Source organism: Kogia breviceps, chromosome 3, assembly GCF_026419965.1.
Source record: "Kogia breviceps isolate mKogBre1 chromosome 3, mKogBre1 haplotype 1, whole genome shotgun sequence".
NCBI classification, from domain to species: Eukaryota; Metazoa; Chordata; class Mammalia; order Artiodactyla; family Physeteridae; genus Kogia; species Kogia breviceps.
In genome coordinates, this window is record NC_081312.1 from 183,336,924 (window position 1) to 183,360,653 (window position 23,730).

A 23,730-nucleotide genomic window follows, 5' to 3' on the forward strand; every position below is an offset into this window, starting at 1 on the left:
TGTAGCTTGTCTTTTCATCTCTTTACAGAGTGAAATATTTTAAATTTTGATATGGTAAAATTTATTAATTTCTCCTTTTACAGATTATTCTTTTGATGTTTAGTCTAAGAACTTTTCATCTATCTCTAGGTCCCAAAGATTTTCTGGTCTTTTTCTCCTCAAAGTTTATAGCTGTATATTTACATTTAGGTTGATGGTCTACTTTGAGTTAAATTTTGTATAAGGTTTGAGGTTAAGGGTTGCTTGCTGGCGCTGGGCCCCTCTTGCTTGTCTTGTTTACCCACCTCAGTGTCTCCGGGCAAAAACTGGAGTCTCAGGCCCAGCAGGGAGAGAGTGTGTTTCCCAGGCCACTGAGTTTCGTCAGAGTCCCAGATGGACCCCACACGCCAGTGGTTCAGCCCTGCCTGCCGTTAGCGGGGTTCGCATTCCATCCAGAGGAGAGACGGGACTGAATAACTTTGCACGTTCCATTTTTACAATCGAAGAACTCGAAGGCCTTTACTTTGTCTATATATTTGATGTTGACTCAATTCCTGAGAGCGTTCATTTGTTTCATGAGAAAAGCAATTAGGAAACGTGTATACGATGTTTTGTTTTACGTGTATTGTATACAAGTCTAGGATTTTTATTGAAACAGCATGCGTGGATCAGTTAGATATAACACATAATTTGAGAGATGATGTAAAATAATAACAACATCGACAATACAAGCCACTTCTACTCATTAGGTGGTTTTATATTCCAAGTCCTGAGCACTATTTATGTTATTATATCATATTACATCTAATGCTTAAAACAGTCCTACTAAAGTAGGAATTACTCTCTTCATTTTACAGCTGAGTAATTGAAAGCCCGAGTGTGTGACTGGCTCCGAGCGGAACATTCAGGTGGTAAATGCAGGAGATGCGGAGCCCAGGTGCATGTTCCTGCCCCTAAAAGGCGTATGTCCTCTTAGCGACAGAGCACGTGAGGCATAAAATAGCACAGATGGAATGAATTTGTAATACAGTTATCACGGTCATAGGTCGATGAATAGGGATGTCGGTGCCACAGGAGCAGTATTTACAACTGGAGAGGAAGAGAGCCTGACTGACTGACCCACGGCCATGGTTGTACATGGATGGGTCCCCCACGGTCTGGTCAGCTTGTAGGCGCTTAAGGCTCAGGTGAAGGCTGACGCTAGTGCATGTCTAGCCTTCTATCATTTTTATAGGCTACTCTAAATGTTGCCTGTCGTGGTGACTTTGATTCATTTTGTCCTTGGAGGTCTATTAGAAAGAAAGAAAAGAAAAGAAAGAGAAAACGAGAAAGAAAGAGAGAGAGAGGGAGGGAGGGAGGAAAAAGGAAGGAAGGAAGGAAGGAAGGAAGGAAAGAAAGAAGAAAAGAAAGAAAGAAAGAAAGAAAAGAAAGAAAGAAAGAAAGAAAGAAAGAAAGAAAGAAAGAAAGAAAGAAGAAAAGAAAGAAAGAAAGAAAGAAAGAAAGAAAGAAAGAAAGAAAGAAAGAAAGAAAGAAAGAAAGAAAGAAAGAAGAAAGGAAGGAAGAAAAGGAAGGAAGGGAGGGAGGGAGGAAGAAAGAAATCTGCCCTTCTCTCTTTAGTTTCTATAGAAAGGAAGAACCGTAAATGCTCATGAGAATTTAATAAGGTGAGACAATCTCCTAAATTAAGTGTCGATGCTTATGTATTAGTGAATGAAAGTCGCAGGGCAGTGTGTGTTGTGGTTCAAATTTTAACTCCTAGTGGTTGAGGCTTCTCACGTTTTCATTCAAGAAATCCAAGGAGCAAAACTGTCCTTCTCCTCCTTTGAGAGGCGATGAATCATTTCAAGTCTAAACGTTTACACTCCTGCAACCCGCTTGGTTCCAATTCAATATACAAGTGCACTGACCTTCACAAAGCTGTTCCGGCACTGTCCGTCCCCACTGGGGATGAGGAAGTTGCTGTCAAAGCTGAGCTCCAAGTGCTTACTTTGGTGAGTAATGACTGTCCAGGAACATCTGCTGTTCTCGGGAAAATTCTGAGGCCAGTGGGGGGATCTGATTGTACCATTGTCTAAGTGAAGTATTCCACCACAACCTGAAAAATTGTCATGGAAAAAGTCATTACCTTGTGATGAAAAGGACAGTTTTGGTGACTGAAGACTTCTGCAGAGGACACATTTCTAAATGTGAGACATCAGTGCATCTCTCCTTACATATGAGTCTCTGACCTTCGGGGCAGGTCCACAAGGACTCTCAGCAAATGGAAGGTCACGGAAGCCACAGGGGCTACAGCTGTTACTGTTTCCTTACACCTATGCTGAACTCACCTGAGACCGTCAATCCTTGCCACGAAGAGGACAGACTTCTATCCTGTCTTCAAACAAGAGCGGTAATTTTTACTCCCCTTGAGGCTATGTAGTATTTGTGGCCCAACAATCTCAAGCTTTGTATCTTATTGCCACTAACACATGAGAATACAAGTCTATACTCATCTGTAATTTTACGCTAACATCCTGGATGGGAGAAAATGATTTGGAGGAGGGGAAAATCTTCCCTTAAGTAACTTGGTTCATTCATATTGAAATGCCAATGGATGAACAATAAATTACAGAGATTGAAAGAAAGAAAAATCTAGAACTATTTTGTAATATTAAAGTATGTTCTTAAGAGATGGCAAAAGAAAAAAATATATGAACTCAAAACACAATGAAGTTAAAAGAGTATTCCCTGTGTCTCCTGCTTTTAAAGCCTTGGAAACCCAGTGGTTCAGCTCAGCTCCCCTCTGCCTCAGCAGCACTCAGAGAGCTCCCCAAGCATCCTGACTCTTCTAGAAATAACTGCCCTGTGTGATGTTGCAAGACTATGGTGAGATCCTGACAAAAGTGTCCCATGCAAGGCTTATATTTTCTGGGAATTTCCATGAAATGAAATTTCATGGTTTGCAGGTACAACAAGTAATCTTTTGAAATGGAATCTATCATGTTTTGCCCCATATAGAGCATTCATTGTAAGTAGTCACAAATCTTATCTTGTCACTTTGCTGCTCACAACTCTTCAAACAGCTCCCCACTGCTCGAGGGATAATACAGAAGCCAAGGCTCTCCAGGATGTGGACAACTTATTTTCCTGCCCTCAGCTCACCACTCAGCATTCTGCCTCCGTGGCCCAAATATGTTAAACTACTTGTGATTCCAACACATATTTTCCATTACTTGTGATTCCCTAGTTGTGCCATGGCCCTTTGCCTATGGAGACAGCACGGTGAAGTATTAAGATCAAAGTTTCTGGGCTCTGCTGTCTCCATTCAAATCTTGACTCTGCTGATCATCAGCTACACGAGCTGGGCAAATTATCCACCCATTTATCCTGTTGCCACCCGCGCAAGTGGAGAAAATGTGCACTGATACTGTGTCCTCCGTACAAGGTTGCTTCATGAGATGTCATGTGTAAACATTTAGAACTGAGTCTGACAGAGAGTAGGTACAAAATGTATACTTGTTGGGCTAGTTAATAAATTAAAAAAAAAATACATCGATGATAAAAGACAGTAAGCACAGAGAATGTTTCTTTCTTTTACCCAAAGTCTCTGTGTTCCATGTAGCATAAAAGCCACCATTTTGCACCGAATGGTCCGTATTAAAAATCACCACCAGCTGGTTGGAACCCGACTGGATTGTCCTGGGGTTTGAACTTCCACAGTAGTGTCCTATGATGGGTGATCCGGGGGAACCACCGTTTCTGACTGTGACAGAGTCCCAATCACAGGTTGCATGGGCTTCAATGTCAAAATCACTGAATGTCAGCTGCAGGAGAAAAGGGAAGAAATGAGGAAACACTCTGAGCTGTAAGTGAGCCTATCTACGTAGAGTTCGACTGAAGTCCTTACACACCCTTTAATTTTGTTTTAATTTATATATTTGTATTTATGTCTCTTATTTCATCCTCCCTCGTCCTCCTCTATTTTTTTCTTATTGAAGTTCCTCTTGGAAATTTTGAGAAGGGCTGTTTCTCCCAGAACGGGGGTCATTAGGGTCATCCTCAGTGCCCTGGGCTGGGATGGCAACGCATATCAAGAACATAAATACATCTCTTTTCTGGATGGGGAACTGTCTTCTATAGCGAGCTTCTCCCGTGCTTGAAAACGAATGAAAGCTATTTGATTCTTCATTATTTGTAAACTTGTAGATGCCAATGTATATACTCTAATCAGAGAATTTTAGGGAGAAGATGACCTGGATCAAAGCCTATTCTAATCACTTGCTTATTAAAAGAACTCTGTTTCCACACAGGACATGGTACTTTTGTTGTATAATTTCGGAATTATTTTACCCACTCATCAAAACTCACAGTGATGGTGTGGCCTTGTGGGGCTTCCAACAACCAAGAACAGTGGGTCAAACTGTCGTAAGAGGCTGGATAGTTGGGGCTTGAGATCACTCCGCTCTCACCTATCTGTACTCCACCACAGTCTGCAATTAGATTGTAAACTTCTCAATAAGAAAGGGAAACAACCACCAAATTCTGTAAAGCCAAAGTAAATACTACGTATAGCCATCGTACTTTATGATTTAAAAAAAGGACAATAAATGAATAAATAGATGAAATTGGATGAAAGCAAAGTAAAACTAGATGGAAGATTAGAAATAAACAGAATCCCATATAGTGTTAATCAAATGGAATCACACAGTGAAGGCAGGCTCAAGTTTGATACAAAGGAGAAGGAAGATTATCTGAACCATAAATGGAGAATAATTAGATGAGCATAGAACTGACAGTAAATGCACTAGGGACAAAGTAAAGAACATTGGCTTTCTTAAAAAAAAAACTAGGCCTGTGAAAATAAATGTAAGCTTGAAGAATATGACGAGTACCATAACTAAAGACTGTCGTTTGACAACAAGCACATATATTGTAATCAGCTATCAAAGTGTACATTAGTATAGCAAGTTGAAACATGGATACATTTCTAAAGCATGGTATGGTCTGATGTTCCACACAAATAATACTGCTTCCTGAAATCTGACTCCTTTCTTTCAATCTGATAAAGAAAAACCAGCTGGCAACATGGTTGACTGAATAGATAATCAATCTCACTCCTTTCTCCAACCAACCATTTGGTTATAACATGAAGAAATGTTAAATAAAATTATAACTAATATATATTTGATGCATAGCCCAACTTAATGGAAAGAAAGGAGATCTCTAAGAACTATAAACAATAAATGTACTCAGATTCCAAGGGGTATCTTAAACTGAGAGTGTGTCGGTCTAAGAGGATATAGAATCAAGATGTGGGCCCCAGGAGTTGTGGTTTGAGGTTTGATGATCAGGCAAAAAGAGAACATATTGCCTTGGACCTCCACAAAAGCAAGGGCTTTTACATAAAGTTCGGAATCTAAAAGGACTGCCATATTAGTGAAATGGACTAGAAAAACTCTAATGGCCCAGAGAAGCAGCAAGGAGGAGTACTGTCTGTCTTGGGCTGAATTTTCAGGTACAAACTGAATGTCAAAGATACAAATCTAGCACAAAACATTAGCAAATTATGTTTAATAATATGTCCAAAATACACAGGATGGCCAAGTAGGGTCTATCCCAGAAATGAAAGGATGGTTTAACAAGAGAAATATCTTTTAATACAATTTATCACATTAACATATTAAAGTAGGAAAAAATAGGATCATCTCAATAGATGCAGAAAAACCATTTGCCAAAATCTGACAGTAAAAAAAAAAAACCAAAAAACTTTTTGTACACCATGAATTGAAGAGACTTCCTTTAATGTGATAAGGAGTATTTCTTGAAACCCTAAGAGAAGCCAGTATATTTAACAATGAAATGTTACAGGCATTCACATTAAGGTCAGAAACAAGTTGCTGTCATCCCTTGCATTTGACATTATGATGGTGGCCTTAGCTAGTGAAATAAGACAAGAAAAAGAAATCAAGAGTTGGAATTGAAAGAGAGAAATTGCTATCAATTTGCAGAAGATATGATTGTTTACACAGAAAAACCAGAGGTAATTTATAGACAAAATACTAAAACTAATAAGAGTCTAGCAAGATCTGTGGGCTAAAGATTAATGTATTAAAATTTTAAAATTCTGGATATAGGCCAACAACCAGCTAGAAAGTATAATTAAAAATATCTCATTGACACTACCAACGAAACCAATAAATAAACCTAGAAATACATCTAACAAAATATATGTGAGGTCTTTATGGAAAATGTCATTAAAAATTTATATATTATGTTATTGCCAGAGTTGGAGAGCTTATCATAAGTCTTACCTGTAAAGGAATACTGTGCATGGAATCCAACATGTTCTACACGTTCATTGGTGACAAAGTGTATCCATACCTGAGGGTAAGGTATAACCAGTGGCATCCTAGGCTCTGAAGCTCCACAAAGTCTCCATATCAGGAGCCCATCAGCATTTCCTGAGCAGAATAACACACCAGTGTCACCATATATATATATCTTTTGAAAAATAAATCCAATGAATTCAGGAGGAACAAATAATTTAAAAAATTTAAGCTATTACATTGATGCACGTTTAAATTCTGGTTTAATAGCAGACATCTCACAAATCTCCTTTCTATCTTTCTCAACTACAAAGGGAAGAGTGCCTCCAATGGGTAAAAAAGAATGCTTTTTTTGGTATGGGCCTCTTTCTCTATCATAGGTGTCATTTTGTTCCAATTCATGTTTTCATAATTATTGTTTAGTATATCTAAACAGAGACACAACTGTTAAAAAACTTTAAAAAAACTTTTGGCTGTGCTTTTTTAAAATTTTTTTAAGGAGTAAAAAACTCAATACCAATAGTGACAAAACACATCAGCAAGATAAAAGTGATAATTACCTAAAATTTTAATAATTTCTTCATTGTATTTAATCAACTAAAATGAATGGGATATTCCATAAGCTAAGAACTATCAGATTTGGAGCTATTTTTGTGAATATTATTTTCACAGTAATTTGATGATCATTTATTGCTCACACTTACCTCCTCACTGTTTAGTCTGTCAGACGACATCACTGACCTTAAAAGCCAACAAAATATAGTATTCTAACTGTCTCTAAAATGAGGGAATGGAGAGAAGATTGCATTTAACTGAATGAAATTTGATAGATAGCTGTTCTGTTTGATTCTAGAAGCCAGTGGTTTTGAACCAAGCAGAGGGGGTGAGGATTTATCAGAATCCCATGCAGAACATTCTCAAACTACAACTTCCATTTCCCTCATAAGCCTTTTCTAGGTTCATCCACCTCTAAGAGGCCAGATGATTCTTCTGCTGAGGCAGTTGGTCTGTGACCATAAACTTTATCAAATTCTCTTCCTGCCCTCCATGTTCCCAAAGCATCAATTTCTATCGCTGCCCCAGTACCTTGTCACCAGTAAACTGCATTAGCGTTCAGCCTCCTTTCCTTTAAATTTTGCAATAACATGGAACCCAGTGAGCCTTAGACAGCATAGCTGATATACTGATATGCTGTTACTTTTCTCCCTCTTTTTTTTCTTCTTTAGGGGGAAAAGAGTGCCAATGTAGCACTGGGGACAAGTCAATGGCTAACTTGTGCTTCCGCTACAGGAAAGAACTAAAATGGATTTATCAGCCATGAATGCAGATTTTGAAAAAACTCTGAAGATGATTATAGTTTACCAGGTATAGCTCAATCCATTTCTATTATGAAAACAAGGACAAACTTGACAGCTTCGGGGATAATTTCCTAACCAGCTTCTACGTGCTTCTCCGTTTAATGCCTTGCGAAGTTTCTTTAGACTTCCAAGGCCTAAGGAGAATTCCACGGCCTCTTCTGTGAATCCTGTAAGTTCAGGAAACCACCAGCACGTTCTGACCATGTGACGTTCTAGTCTCTGAAGAAAGAAGTCTTGAGCAGATAAGAGTGGAAGGGACCACCTGAACTCATTAACAGAGCAAAGACAAACCGGAATCTCTCCTGGGTAAAGGGCACATCAACTGAGACATAGGGTCTATAGCTGAAAACACTGATCCATCTCATTCCTTGTTTATAGGGCACGTTGTCCCCAGCTGGGCACGTGAAGAATGATGGCTTTGTCTGAGCAATGTTCTTCTGGATCTTAGAGATAATACATACATTACAGCCCTTTGCCTCCCTTCATTGCTGGTGGCCTCCAGGCGTAAGAAGAAGGCTGCAGGTGAATGGAAGAACGTGTTCCTTGATTGGACTCACCCGCTCGGAACTCAAGGACATCGAACTGACAGTCTTGGTGACTTTCTAGGTAAAAATCCTCAAAATGAATGTAAATGGAGGAGTTTCCCTGGTTTGGATTGCTGAGCGTCCATTCGCAGTTTAGGTTTCTTGAGTAATTACTGACTCCGTCATAGCCAGGAGAAGTAAAGTTTCCCATATCGGAATTTGTAAGGGACCCACCGCATACTAAGAAAACAGAAGGCAACAGAGAAAGCAGTTGTCAGATCCATGCCATAGCAGAAGACACAAACAAGACAGAAAAAAATAACTGCAGCAACCACAGCAGCTTTTTCATTGCTTTGATTTGTTTCTCTAGATGAAGTCAGGGTTGCGGGGGAAGGGCTGGCTCCTCATGCTGCCTACAGAAGTGGTTTCTGTGGATTTAGAAAGAAAGATGTACAAAAATAAGCAGCTGCTTTATTTTCCTGAAGATGCAGATTAGGTGGGTGGGGTTTGGCTGAGGGTCAGTATCTCCTAATGTGAGCCTATCGTTCATTAACATTTAATTTAGAGCAATATCTAAATATAACGGTGGTCCCGATGGCAATCGTTGAGCAATCTTCCACCTGACCCGAGAATTTAATGGGATAAAACAGATAATATAACATTGGCGTTCCAATGAATTTGCTCCCTTTAATAGGGAACGGATGCTCCTTGTATCGATGAAATAACTTAAAGGTTTTAAAAAAATACTCAGTTCCACTCATCCTAAATTTTAAAGCTCTTAGATAGTAACGAGAATCCAGAAAGTAGGAGGATGTTTAGAATAGAAAGGCCATATCTTGCTCATTTTAAATGCTCTATTTCGTACATGAACCCCTAGGTCATATTCGCTGGAAACCTGTATAAGGATGGATGGACGCCTAAGAAACAATAAAATCCATGTGTCTTCCATTACGTTACTTACTCTCTGGGAGTAAGCTGCCCCTCGAGAGGTACTTATCTTCTTCCAGGATAAAAGAGTTGACCAAGGGCTGCGGGACTGCCTACAACTATTAGGGCGACACTGCATGGAACTGAGCTAGAAGCTCTTCTAACAGCATTTTTAAAATTTTCTAATTCACAACAGCAGTCTTCTTTCCAAAACTAGAGGTTTTTGTCTTCTGTTTTGGGGGTTTTGTGGTTGGGTTTTCTATCTGGTTATGTTTGTCTTTTGTGGAAGATCCGAGGTGTGACTTTGACCTCTAAAGGGGACGTGAATGGCTCCACTGCTGTCGGCTGTAGCCGTGGGACACCTGCAGTGCAGACGACAACACAGGTGTATTTACAACATCCTCTATTACCTGCATCTTCACTGGATGTATAGGAGGCAGAGAAGCCTCCATATGGCCTGGATCCATCAGTGAAATAAACAACCTTCATCGTATTTCCCGAAGATTTGATCTCGTTGCTGCCATTCACGCTGCTACACAGGTTCTCTAGCTGGGGTGAGTTACTTCTAATGCCATTAAATACCTGTCGGAGAAAACAGTTTAACCTTTAGACACAGTGCATCTGACTGTTTCCTGGGAGGTTACGTTCCCAGACCAGACACAATTCCTTCTAAGGAAACTCCGTGCTAAAATGAATTACTTACCAATATGGACACTTAGCCCAGTGCCGCAAGCCACCATGTTACCCGGAGCACATTTTGTGGCCTCAGGGTCATTGCACTAAAATGGAAGTATTGCAGTCATGCCCTCCTGCCATGTGGTGACAGGTGAAAAACTGCCGTGCTCTTTGCAACTGGAAACTATGCTCAAAATGTAAAGACGCTACGCCAACACGCTCACAGCTTAGTTCACAGAGTTCACTGGGGGACAGTTTTGTTTAACAATCCATCAGGACCTTTGATATTTGGAAAGAAGGCTTAAATGTTAATCTCTGATGATGTGAGGTATAGAAGAACTCAAATATTTTTAAATGCCACTTTTTTATTGGAGTATAATTGCTTTACAATGGTGTGTTGGTTTCTGCTGTACAACGAAGTGAATCAGCTATACATATACATATATCCCCTCCCTCTTGGATTTCCCTCCCACCCAAGTAATTTTAAAAATCAATCTCAATATAATAGTTCTTTCCTAATCAGTCATGAATTCAAAGCTTCAATTTTCTTACTGGTTTGAAGTTATAAAAATGGATTAGAGTATTGTGGACTCCAAAATATTAAACAACTCCATTTATGCACATAGTTACGATAATTGGCAAAATATTATTCCACTTCTTTACAAAACCAAGTGAATATTTTAGCGCAGCTCAAGAAAGATCCAGAAGTAACTAAACAATAATTGAGTGAGTGAGTGACAGTTCTGTTTTTAAAAAGGATTTGAATGGCTTATGATTAGAAATCATGAGGCAGGGAATGACACTAAGAGCTATGGAGAAGGATAATGTATTCCATAACAAAAGCTGTACGCTTTTTTTGTTTACTGTAATTGATCATTAAATTTCGTTCTTCGGGGGCTTCTGGTTTAAAGTGACTTCCGGCTCATAGGACAGGACACAGCGCTTCCTATCATCTACTGAGCATGGGCAAAATGCCAGACTCTGCTAATAACCCACTTGGATTACCTGATCCAATTAGCCAAAACAACCTCTCAGACATATAACATTACCCCTGTTTTCCAGATTAAGACACTAGAATTCAGAAAGCTTATGCAATTTGCCAAAGCTCAAAGAGCCAATCGTAATAAAATTGGGATTCAAATTATCCCTCTGACTCCAAACCAATTAAGTAATGCAAAAGGAAACAGAAAGTGACAAGTATTTCAATAATTCTAAAGACAGGAATGGGCAACACATTGCCAGAATCAAAAGGGATTATTCACAACTCAGAGGCTAACGGGATAGGTGCGGAACCACGGTCAACGGCCTTTATCCCTTCCCCATCGTCTGCCCTGAGCTCAGAATCGCCAGGATGAAACAGTGCGAGGCGGCCAGGTATCACGTGAACCCCTGCGTTTAGAAGCAGCGAGAGTGCTGTTTCCACTTTCTTCCTCTATGCTCCTGCTTATACTCAGAAACCGTAACTCGCAGAAAACAGTGGGGTAAGAAGGAGGTACATGAGATTCAGTACAAGCCCTAAAATGTGCTAAAAGCAGGGATCAAAGTAGGCATGTGTCTCCCCAGAGTGCACACGGGCTGCTGTGGCTTTTCCTCTTCTCCATCTGGGCACAGAGTGAGATAGACACAGCCGGCTCTGGAGGAACTGGACGCCCAGGTCGCTGGATGAGGCATTGGTCTAGAAGTGGTGCACTCGAAGCCACCCTCAGGCAACCTGCAGATCTTAGGAAGGGTCCCTCCCTTCTCCCTCCCTCCTTCCCTCCCCCCTCCCTTCCTTTCTTCTTTCCAGCCAAGTTCTCAAGTAAATAAAGAGTAAAGAAGGACAAGCCACATCCCCTTGTTTGGAGCAGTGAACCCATAAAAATCTATTTCAACGAAAAGGAATATGGACATTGTATTAAAGATTCAGAAATTTATTCTGAAAGTGAGTCTTTGATGTTTTCTCCTCCCTGTGGGGAAAAGACCTGTAATATGACGTATGTGGTTTCCCCTAACTCAGTGGTCAAGTCCTCACCTCGGTCAGCTCCCGTGAAGCCCATGAGTGGACAGCCCCAGTCATGAACACAGGGCTTCCCATCGCTTTTTAGTACTTCACTCTTAAATAGGAACGAACAGTCAAAGGTCATCAGACATTTAGGGAAACATCCAACAGAAAAGGCAAAGACCAATAGAATAGGAAACAGGAACCTGAAGGAAACTGACCCCCAAAGGAGTAACACAAAGCTTCAAAATCACGATTAATATATTCATATATGTATGTGAATATATTGAATACATATGAATATGAATATATTGAATATATACGATTTTTTTTGCTGGGCCATGCGGCTGGTGGGATCTTAGTTCCCCAATCGGGGATTGAACCCGTGCCCCCTGCAGTGGAAGCGCGGAGTCCTGACCACTGGACCGCCAGGGAAGTCCCAGAATATATATGATTTTTTAAAATCTATATTAAATATATTCAAAGAATAAGGATAAAATAAGGATAATTACAGGTACACACATCCTCAAAAACTTTACACGCACGCCCACGTCCTCAGGGAGCCACAGAGCACGTGCCTCGCCCAAAGAGGAAATTAACCAAGAACAGGAAGTGAGCATATCACGACGCCAGGCGTCCAACCCAGGAGAGAAATGAGGGCACTTGCAAATTTGATATGTAGGGAAATCTGGGCATGGCAGCGGCATCAGACTTGCAGCTGATGGGCAAAGGCTCAAGGAAGATATTGCTAAGGAAAATGCATAGAACTGATAGATGTGTTTTACTGTACAAGGTGGGGATGTACACCTGCACTAGAAAGTGTGGCCTCTTTTTGCTCACGAGGGCCCAGCCACGCTGACCTCTTTTCTCTTCCTTGACTGACCAGCCTAAGACGCCCCCACAAGCACCTCCCATGCACGCCTGCCTCCGTCTGGGATGTTCTTCCCCGGGTGGCTGCCTGGTCCACCCCCTCAGCTCATTCAGGGCTCTGCTCCAATGACTTGGTCCCAGAAGCCCGCCCTAAGCACCTTCGTTAAACAGCCCCCGCCCCACCCCGGCCCGGACTGGTTTCCCAGCACTTCACGCCCGCTGACAGTCCGCGCAGCTGTTTGTTTGCGGGGTGGCTGCTCCCTCCACCAGGACCTAAGCCCCACTTACAGGGACACGCGCTTCGCTTCCTTCCCTTCGGAATCCCCAGTGCCTGACACGTGACAGACACAGTCAGTGTTGAATGAATCCGCAGTCGAAGAACTGGCGTGATCCTTCTCAAAGATGAGCCACTTGTGTTCGTACTTTCATTGTCTCCCGCCGGCTAGTGAATTTCAAAAATGTGAAACACCTCTGTAGGTCACTCTCTCTTTGTATTGCTCTAAAATGGTCATATTTAAGCTTCAAATTTCACTCTCCAGTTCTAATATACGAAGGACTGAAATGCTGTCTTTTATCAGATATTGAAAATCACGGAGCCCAGTGTGCTTTTTTTTATTTGGAAGCCAGGAAATTTTGGACCTAAGTTTTCTTATTTTAAAGGAACATTTTTTTCCTATTGTTGAATGAATAATACAGAGACAAGAATGAAGTAGAAAAAAAATGAAGCACTCCCACCTTATCATATTCTGAAGCATTTTCTTGGCAATGAATAATTCCATGTAGTTGTAATTAGGTGACAGAAATTCATTTGTACTGATTTTCATCAATTTCTCTCATTATAACCACAGTGGATGCTATTGAATGGTATTTGGAGAGTTGAGAAAATAAAAACTATAAAAATACTTGGAGTTTGACATAGCCATTACTAAAATTTTGATGTATATGTTAACAGTTTTTTTTTCCTTTGAGATCATATTGAAATATAATCATTAGGACTCTTACCAGCAGAATATTCACATGCCCTACAGGAAAAGTCATACTTTCGGAACTCATACAATAAAATAAAATCTACAGCATCAACCACAGATTCTGAAACATGTCTTGTCATTTCCCCATCTCTGAATCACAGATGCCAAAGGCACCTACTTTTCAACTCTTTCAGCTACTTCTTTTGGTATTTATGTCATTATTTCAAAACGATATTCCTGTGCTGCTACTACTTTATTTTTTCTGTCTTAGACATTATCTATCCACATCCCGCTGTGGCAGGTGAGGATTCAGCTGTCTTCAAAAACCTCCCCACCATCACCGCAAATGCACGCGGGGTACGCGTAACACCCCCCAACTACCTCCCCAAATACTCCTGCCACAGATTTTGTTAAATTGTTATTCAAGGTTTACATGAATGTGACTATGAGAACACCACGCCCACTTAAACCAAGTCGTGTACTCCGTTAGCATTTGCTTTGGATTTCCCAAGTAATCATAATAATTGTGTCCCTTTTACACTCTCATGGTTTTTCTTGGTTTTTCACGTATCTATCACTAATTCTTCCACTGAGAGAGTGACCTACAGAGGTGTTTCATATTTTTGAAATTCACTAGCCGGCGGGAGACAATGAAACTACGAACACAAGTGGCTCATCTTTGAGAAGGATCACGCCAGTTCTTCGACTGCGGATTCATTCAACACTGACTGTGTCTGTCACGTGTCAGGCACTGGGGATTCCGCGGGGAAGGAAGGGAAGCGCGTGTCCCTGTAAGTGGGGCTTACGTCCTGGTGGAGGGAGCAGCCACCCCGCAAACAAAGAGCTGCGCGGACTGTCAGCGGGCGTGAAGTGCTGGGAAACCAGTCCGGGCCGGGGTGGGGCGGGGGCTGTTTAACGAAGGTGCTTAGGGCGGGCTTCTGGGACCAAGTCATTGGAGCAGAGCCCTGAATGAGCTGAGGGGGTGGACCAGGCAGCCACCCGGGGAAGAACATCCCAGACGGAGGCAGGCGTGCATGGGAGGTGCTTGTGGGGGCGTCTTAGGCTGGTCAGTCAAGGAAGAGAAAAGAGGTCAGTGTGGCTGGGCCCTCGTGAGCCAGAGGAGGGGGGTTTGAGATGAGACACGTGGGTAGAAGAGGGAAGCGGCGGCAGATAATGTAAGGCCAGCTGGGCCATTATGAAGCTGTGGGACTTCCCTCTGAGTGAGGAGAGAGGCCATTAGAGGATTTTCGAGGAAAGCCTCATGGTCTGATTTAGCTCTAAAACCATCACACTGGCTGCTGTGTTGAGATGCAGAGAGACAAGGGCGGAAGTAGAGACCAGTTGGAAGTTATTAAAATAAATCTAAATGAGTGGTGACGGCGCTCGCAGTGGGTGTAGTGAGAAGTAGTTAGATTCTGGATCTCTTGTAAAGATCTAGCCGAGTGAGCTTGCTTATGGGTGCAGTTTAAGGTGTGAAAGAAAGGACTCCGAAACAGACATCAAGGCTTTGGACCCGAGTAACCAGAAGTTCGGAACAGTTATTTACTGAGATAACAAAGACTGGAGAAAGGGCAAGTTGGGTGGAAAATATACTAATATTCATCTACAGTTAATACAGTATAAATGCATAGATATCTGTCGTTCGCAGTTAACACTCAGGGATTTCATTAGCTTTCTTTTGCTAAGGGAAGCTAAGAATATATTATACTTATACTCAAATATAATATTGGAGATTATACTAAGGGTAGAATCTCAAAACATGAGCTTGGCAACCTAGAAGATAGTCGACGTTGGTCTTCCAGAGGAGTCACCCGGTACATCCAGCAGAGAACAGCAATTATGCGGGACCACCCATCTGCTTAAAACTTTTGGTGGTGGCTTGTCCTGTGACTCTGGTCCCACGTAAGCTAAACTTTTCGGTTTACACAGGTTTTTCCACGTGTAATGATCATTTGCTTGAAAATTTATCCTGCCCATGACCCTGATATAGGTTGAGACAACAAATAGTCTCTTAAAACAGCTTTTATAAAAATTATGGCAAACATTCACTGGGACTTTGTTCTCTCCAAAATACTTAGAATTTGTGTGAGCTACAGTCGCACAGAGGGGAATGTTGCTGACCTAGTTTTCTGACTGTGATTTATGGGTCAATAAACTCCTTAAACAATGGACTATAACATCCCTGACAGCAGGGGACACTTACTGTCACATGCTCGCTGCTGCAGAACGGATGGGCTTCTAGCCTCAGGTGGGCAAAAGAGAGGGTGACCCGCCATCCTTCCTGCACAGTGATTCTCCATTCACACATCCAGCCATGCGGGTTTGGGTTCAGGTAGTTGGGAGAAGTGAAGGTCCCAGCGGGGCCCTGGAGATCCCCACCACATGCTGAAGGGGGAGGCAAAACGAGAGAGAGAAGGAAAAAAGAACCAAGGAAACTTCCAATCCAATCCTGTAAGGAACATTCTCAAAAGTAAAGCTTTTTTTTTTTATTGTCCCTCTAGACAAAATCGGTACTCTTACTTATCACTCTATGTACACAAGGAGTCTCTCTGATAGTTGCTATTTAATCTCCGCTTCCATAGATGGTGGTTCACAGGCAGCCCTGTCATCATGGCCCAAGAAATGTGAGAGTCCAGTAAGTGCAGTAAAATCATCAGAGTCAGGAAAATCAGAAGGGGCTGAAGTCATCACCCGGTCTTTTCAAGACAAGATCTTTATTTCGCCTGAGCTTGTCAGGGACTTTGGAACGCAAATCCTGAGCGACGGGAAGCGCTGACGGACTGGCTTTCGTAAGGTGAGGAACGCGGTTCGGCTCGCACGTCCTGACACCCCTCACAGCATCGGAGCCTTTCCTTTGTAGCACTGACTGCAGTTGTGATTTTTCATTTATTGGTGTGACTGTTCGATTAACGTCTGCCTCTCCACTAAACTAGCAAGGCCCAGGAAGACAAGGGCCACGGTGTCTTTGTTTAATGATTGTCACACCAGTGCGTAAGAGGAGTGTCTATCCAATGTAGGTGCTCAGTTTATATATATATATATATATATATATATATAATGAAGCAAAGAACATACCTTCCAGGCTGGAGTCAAACCGTAGTCTGAATCCCGAGGCAGTGAGAGAGCCATCTGTGACAAACCTGACCAGAGCGACATTGCCAGAAGTATCTACGCTGTCAGGAACGGTGTTTCCACAGTACCTGCCCAGCAGATTACCTGTGAGAGTCAAATAACTAAGGATTTATATGTCCAGGTGATTGATTTCATTTCACCTCTACCTGAGAAGTTCCGCGTGTACGAAATGAAAAACAATAATAGGTAAGACCCCGGCCAGGAAGAAATGGTGACCTCTGGCAAGGGAAGCAGGTCAAACGTGAATCAAAATCAATATATCCAAGTATATGAAGAAGTGTAACAAAAACAGCGACCAGTTAGAGCCAAGGGCATCCGCTCACTGAGGAAGCCTCGCTCATTTGGTTAGTGAAATGGTCCAAGGCGACAGAGTGACAAGCATCCAGCTCGTAACATTTCCAGGGTATGTCACCCTTGGCCTCCCTACCTTACAGGACGCCCCGCAAACATCTGAGTGTGGCCCTGGAGGGCTCCCGGGAAGAGGCTGCCTTCCGCACACGGGGCCCTCTCAGCGTGGCCCCAGGATAAGCGATATGACACTGGGGCTTCGGGCACCACTGTTTCATGGGTAAGAACTGAGGGAGAGGAAAGCTAGCACTGTCCAGAGCTGACTGATCTGCACTTCTCCGCAGGAAAAAAAAAAGTCTTGCCTTACCTGGAAGTGAGGCTGAGTGAGTAACCCGTGAAAATAGATACCCCCCAAAAGACAGCAGACCTATCTCTCACTGACCAGACGTATGGTTTTCCCAGATCTCCACGAAGTCTCGTTCACAGCCAGATGAGTCCTGAAGGTCAAAGTCTTCAAAGCGGATGGTGAGATAATGTCCCGAGGGTCCCTGGAGACGCCACTCACAGAACAAGTCGTCTGCATACGGAAGCGTCGGGTACCCGTTGCTCTCAATGACTCCACTTCGCCCTGTCACTCTTCCTCCACACTCGGCTGCAGAAAACGAGCAATATTCTATCAGAGGTTTTCTTTTTTTTTAATGCAACCCGCACATTTAAAAGCTTTTAGGTGCCAAGTGAACATGAACTGAAGTTTTAAAAAGACTGAAAAGGTTTAAGTCTGTGCTTCTCTTACTACATGAAATCTGCTGTTGGTGTACAGAGAAATGATACCACGAGTCCAATCTAATAATGCGAAAGGGACGACGGCAAGACGTGGAATGGCATATTGTGTAACGTCTCAGGAATTCTCCTGGGACACTGTGTAAGAGCTCTTAGCTGCAAGTAGGTTTCATTCCAGAACTAACGGAGCGATTGATAGGGCCTGCCTGGTACCCTGTGTTAGTGATTCTGTAGACTAGGTCCCAGCTCAGCTAAAAACAGTGCTGTGGTTGATTAGTCATGCCTGCCATTTCTAGTTTATCAAATCAACGGGTTACTGTAGTGATGGGTATCTCAGGGCCTTGAAAATTACTATCCAATTATTTCTTATCAGCTGGATGTGGGAGATTGAATTATATACAATTTGCCTCAGGCTATAAAATGACCCAGGGTGTAGGTTAGATATTGTTACAACTAGGCGTTTCAAGTTTTGAATGCATTAAATCTGTTTGGTTAGTGTTCAGACCCAACAGATACTAAATTCTATGTCATTGTGACCATATTGTAGTGAATCTTCAGAATGCATTATTTATTACTCATTTTTTAAAGGAAGGAAATCAAAACATTGAATGAATGACCTGGCGCTAGAGATTTAGGGGAAAAACCATCTCGATTATGTATTGATGTTGAGGAGGTTAAAGTCACTGTTCTAAAAATAGTTATTTGATTACTAAAGAGTTTTACAATTTAATGTTGTACATATTTCACGACAAGAGGAAGAAACAAGAATTTAACTGGATATGTTGTTCACTAACAAGTTAGGGAAAAATACAAAATATTCAAGTTTACTAAAAAGAGTATTTTTAAATGGAAATTAAAGTAAAAATTAAAATGGATAAATGACTGTGGTTTTAAACATTCACATTCCTTACGTATTTCTATCATTAAAATAACTGTGAAAATTAGGCAGATAGAAAGGCCTCTTTAAAAATGGCATATGATCATTTAACAAGTTTTAATGCCATTATTCTGTCACTACTTTCTTATTGAATATAAAAATGTTGTTACCTATGGAATACTTGGCCTTGAACCCCACATGAGTGGGGCTGCTGTCCGACCGGAATCTCAAATACATCACCTCTCCTGACGACAGCCGACTGGGAGGCAGAGAAGCGCCACAAAACTTGGAAAGCATTGGCGCATTTGAATCAGCACCGTCTCGCAGCTCAAGGTAATTGGACGTACAGCTACAGTGGAAAGAAAATTCTGTTTAGTTTGCAAAGTCTATGGCTTTGACATATTTTGATAATAAAGACCTGGCTTTCTCCAAGGGCATTATGAAATCATCATTTCTGTAGCACTATGTTCACAACACAGCGTAGATGCTATGACAGAGTCAGTGTAGGTGCTGTGCCACTTCAGAATGCCACGTGATATTTTTCTGAATTATACACTCCAGTTCGTAGCTGAAAAAGACAGGTTTTACATGTACCACAATGAAGAATATTTACTCGCCTTCCATATTCTGTTGGTCTTAGAAATGTAAAAATCATTCTCGAATCAACCCCTAGGAATGTCAAAACACAAGTATTTTGTTTCACATGATGTCATGACACATTTCACATGACAAAGATGAACTCTCTCTTGATAGCTGTGTAACCGGGGCTAAGGGAGAATCTCAGCTGGAATTTTCCGTGTCCCTAAAAGAGGACAAGTATTTACCCAGTATTTCTTGAGAAAGCCAACCAGCCCATTAATGCTCAGTGAGGGGAGAGTGGCATTATATCAGGAGTCCAGAACCGGTAAGCAAAAGCTCTCATACCGAAGCTTTGCACCCTGCATGTCTTCATGCAGATGTATACACACGTTTGTTAAATGAAGAGGAAGATACAGATTGTTTTCAATCTATGTAGTTATTTCCTCTATGTTCAACATAGTAAGACAAACCCTCTGCTTTGTAATCTTTAAAGATTCTGACTAAACAGAGATTGGGAAATCGTACTGTCCTCGCTTTAGTCCTGTTTCTGACACTGGTGACCCCTGGCGTCACAAATTTCCATTTGTTAAACATACTTTATCATTTATGGCACTGAGTATGGGGCTGGCCAAATAAATATCCGTCTACCAGAGACACTCTCTTTTTCCTGTGGGAGGAAGAACGGATCATGTAAATCTCAGCCAGATGTGCACAGGGTCAGGAGGGACAGTGTCTGTTTGCATCGTCTGCTCAGCTGATGGGTGAGTGTCCCGCAGGCAAGGTTTTCAAGCTCCAGGTGTTAAGCGTTTCCCTTCTCCCTCCCTAGGTTTCCTTTGCCTATATGCTGCTGCTGAGCAAAGAAGAAGGAAATTGTTCTGAGATGTGACAGCTGAAAAATACTAACTCTGGGTAGGAGGAAAATTAAACGGAGGTGACCTACTTGGGTGTTACTTCGACATTGAACTCATCTTCAAACTGCAGCCTTATGAGCTTCCCGGGAGGACCAGCTATGAGCCAGATGCAGTCAGCGTGCTGAGGATAATTGCTGGGGTGGTTGGGGGAGGTTACGTATCCAGCAGAATCCGCATCGTGGATGTAAATATTGCCCCCGCAGGCTGTCAGGAAACACAGTTAAATCAACCTACCGTCTGGAGAGAGAGGATGCAGGCGACTGCCACCTTCATTTGTAAAGGTCTCTTTATCTGTACCTCCAATGGTAATTTCCTTTCATCTGGAATTATCCTCTTTTTCTTTTTTAAGCAAATACACTCTGAATTTGCTCTCAAGGGAGCTACCACCTGTATCACTTTTTAACTCGCCAAACCATACGTTCTCATTGGAAATTTCACTCCTTCCTAAAGCCAACCAAAAGATTACGGCGCACGGTGCGTGCGGTAGCACATCATGGACGCATAACGACATACCCACCACTTCGATGCGCATGTAAAGGCACCCGCACTTTAACTGCCCCCTGACCATTCAGGTCAATAGACTGTGGTTTAAAAGACTAAGCAGATGTACGTCTGTACAACTCTGTGGACATTCACTCCTTACGTTTCTCTGGGATTTAGGTGCATTTGAAGAGCAAGAGAGGAATGGCGTGAGAAATTTTATGAGCCAGTTTTTTCGAGAAGATAATGAGCTTTTAACACTTTTTTTAAAAGCCCAAAGTGTTAAGTAAAAATACTTTTCTTTGGGCTTCCCTGGTGGCGCAGTGGTTGAGAGTCCGCCTGCCGATGCAGGGGACGCGGGTTCGTGCCCCGGTCCGGGAGGATCCCATGTGCCGCGGAGCGGCTGGGCCCGTGAGCCGTGGCCGCTGCGCCTGCGCGTCCGGAGCCTGTGCTCCGCAACGGGAGAGGCCACAACGGTGAGAGGCCCGTGTACCGCAAAAAAAAAAAAAAAAAAAAAATACTTTTCTTTTATCAATAAACTTTTTTTTTTTTTTTTGGCAATCTCAGCAAACAAACCAAGTAAGAACAATCTGGGTACTTACAATGCCGATGAAGTTAACCTGTTCAATAACTTAGCCTCACAGACACTGAATCTGCTAAATTCTATTGACATTTGTTTCCAACATCATTCAGCCACTTATGGGCACATCCTGAACTGCGACATTCCCTAGAGCTCCTTCACCTCTGGAACCCTAGACTCTGAGCTCCTCTGACTGCCTTTAACTGCCTTTCTCCTGGTCTTTCCTTCAGATGCTCCTTGCAAAACCCCAATTCGGTGGCTGTGTCCCATTCAAACCATGCGTGGAAATTGATGCCAGAACGAGTGCATGTTCTCCACTCTCAACACTGCTAAGCCACCCTCCCGTTCCACCATACAGATGACAACAGCTGTATAAAATCAACTCGACTCCTCAAACCCTTCGTCCCCCCCATTCCCTCTCTCATCTCAGCACGCTACTGTGAGTCCTCTTTGAAAAGGGAGAAGTCAGATGAGAGCTCCCTCGATCTCTTACCATCCTTAAAAATGCATCTACATCTCTACCCTCCTTTATTTTCCCCTGTACGCTGCCTTCATGTGTCTCTGGGTTGGTCTCCCAATGCATTCTGTCTCCTTAGGGACCCTGCACTACTTAATCCCTCCCATTATCCTGTGCTTTTAATCTCATTCTCTCTCTCTCTCTCCTCCGTGATACTTTGACCTTTCCGCACATCACAAGCTCAAGTAATTGACGGCCACTTTCTTTACCTCCTCATTCCCCCTTCACTTGTCAACCCTCTGAAAGCGCTCTTTGCCTGGCCCCCATCACCCCACGCTCACTTTACCCAAAGATGTTTGAAATCATTATTCTGTATCCACAGCCCCTAACGTGTTGACCACCCCTTCCTTCTCTACATTGTTGCCCCTGAGCTGCCTGGACATTAGCTCTTCTCCTCCTCCTTTCATCCCTCCCACCATTTCTCCTCGGGTCCTTGGGGGCCTCTTTCCAGGCCTTTCCTGGCATTGCTGCAGGTCCCCAGGAACCCCCCCTGCAGGCCCTTCATCCTCTCAGTACAAATAATGTCCTGGCTAAGGTCACCCACCCTCGTGACTTCAACTGCAACCAGTCTTCTAACAGCTCCCGTATTCCTAGATTCGGCCCAGATCGCTATTCTCACCTCCAGGCTCCTGGGCCAGTGCAGGTGTCTGCTGGACATCCCGAGTGGACATCATTCAGAGGTTTCAAACCGAACCTGTCCCAGACTGACCTTATTACCTACCCGCCGCCCAGAAGTCCGTATACGAGCGCAGTCCTCCTTGCTGACCACCTCGTTTTCTCCTCAGTACTTGTTGCCATATGACGTGCTACATCTCTTATTTATTATGTGCATTTTAACACTCAAATTAAGCTCCATGAGGACATGGATTTTATTCGTTTATTCCTATATCCCCGGCACCGAGTATAGTGTCTGTCACATGGCAAGTTCTTCATAAGTGTTTGTGGGGTAAATGGACCCACCCAGACAGAAGCCTAGGGGTCATCTATGGCACCTCCCACCCCTTCCCTCCTGTCCCACCTCCAGATCCACTCAATTCCGTATTTATGATCTCTCTCAATATTCCTTGTCTTCTGCACGCTTATCGCCATTGCCTTAGTCCAGGACCTAATAACTCCTCCCCGAATTACTCTGTCACCTGCTCTCTCCACCTTAGTCTCTGCCCCTCCACGTGTTTTCAGTGCCACTGTCACACGGGTGTTTCTAATCTGATAGTGGCCATTCGGGCTTTGGATTAAAACCTTGCAAGGGCCCCCACCGCCTTCCAGGTAACATCTTAGCTCCTCTTGGTGCCGCCCTCAGCATCACGATTCCTGCCCGCTTCACCACCATGATGTGTAGCTCCTTTGGACTCTCTTCTCCAGCAGTCCAGACTTCTTTCAAATTCACGGAAATGCCTTGTTATTGCACAGCCACTGCGATTTGATATGTTGTCACCTCCTTTCTTCACTGACCGGCAAATCTGTCAGTTTCCTTCCTCTGGGAGTTTCTGTCAGTTTCCTTCCTCTGGGAGCCCTCTCCCACCCATAGCTGCTAGGGCTCCCTCCTTCTAGCCTCATCGTATTGTGTCCTAACCTGTGCCTTTGCTTGTACGTCTCCCCCTCTGCACTGAACTCAACAGACTCGGTAGTTTGCACAGTGTGAAGCACTTTGTAAATGTTCAGTTAATTAATTAGAATGTCAGTCAGTCCGGTGAGAATAAAAGCATCGAACACAGGCACACAGAAATCTCAATCAACCAAACTTAAGGAGTGTCCTTGGAGAATGACGGTGTAGAACAAGGCTAATTTGATGCCACAAGCTGTTCACTGAGGATCATGTGTTAAAAGCTGAGAAACTGAAGTGGCAAAGAAGTTGGTGTGCTGGAAAGGTAGATGGGGAAGTAGAACTGAGTGTAGTTACAGGAAATGGTTGAATCAGAAAGCTGAGAGAAACAAGAGTGATCATATCACAACAGGTTTTGAAATCAGAAGACTTTTAAGTCTAATATTGAGGCAGAAAGAT

At 42.7% G+C, this 23,730-nt stretch overlaps 1 protein-coding gene across 1 annotated transcript in view; it reads right to left on the reverse strand.

Annotated features, from left to right (window-relative positions):
- CUBN (cubilin) overlaps positions 1-23,730 on the reverse strand; it is a 269,145-nt gene that overhangs the window by 70,757 nt on the left and 174,658 nt on the right. The window contains exons 44-54 of the mRNA XM_059059248.2: positions 20,181-20,355; positions 18,832-19,010; positions 17,447-17,656; positions 16,660-16,800; positions 15,788-15,969; positions 9,504-9,675; positions 8,200-8,406; positions 6,270-6,419; positions 4,327-4,448; positions 3,557-3,782; positions 1,887-2,074 (exon numbers count right to left, since the gene is read on the reverse strand). Of these exons, the coding sequence (XP_058915231.1) occupies positions 1,887-2,074; positions 3,557-3,782; positions 4,327-4,448; positions 6,270-6,419; positions 8,200-8,406; positions 9,504-9,675; positions 15,788-15,969; positions 16,660-16,800; positions 17,447-17,656; positions 18,832-19,010; positions 20,181-20,355 (1,952 nt within the window). The remainder of the gene's footprint in view (positions 1-1,886; positions 2,075-3,556; positions 3,783-4,326; positions 4,449-6,269; positions 6,420-8,199; positions 8,407-9,503; positions 9,676-15,787; positions 15,970-16,659; positions 16,801-17,446; positions 17,657-18,831; positions 19,011-20,180; positions 20,356-23,730) is intronic.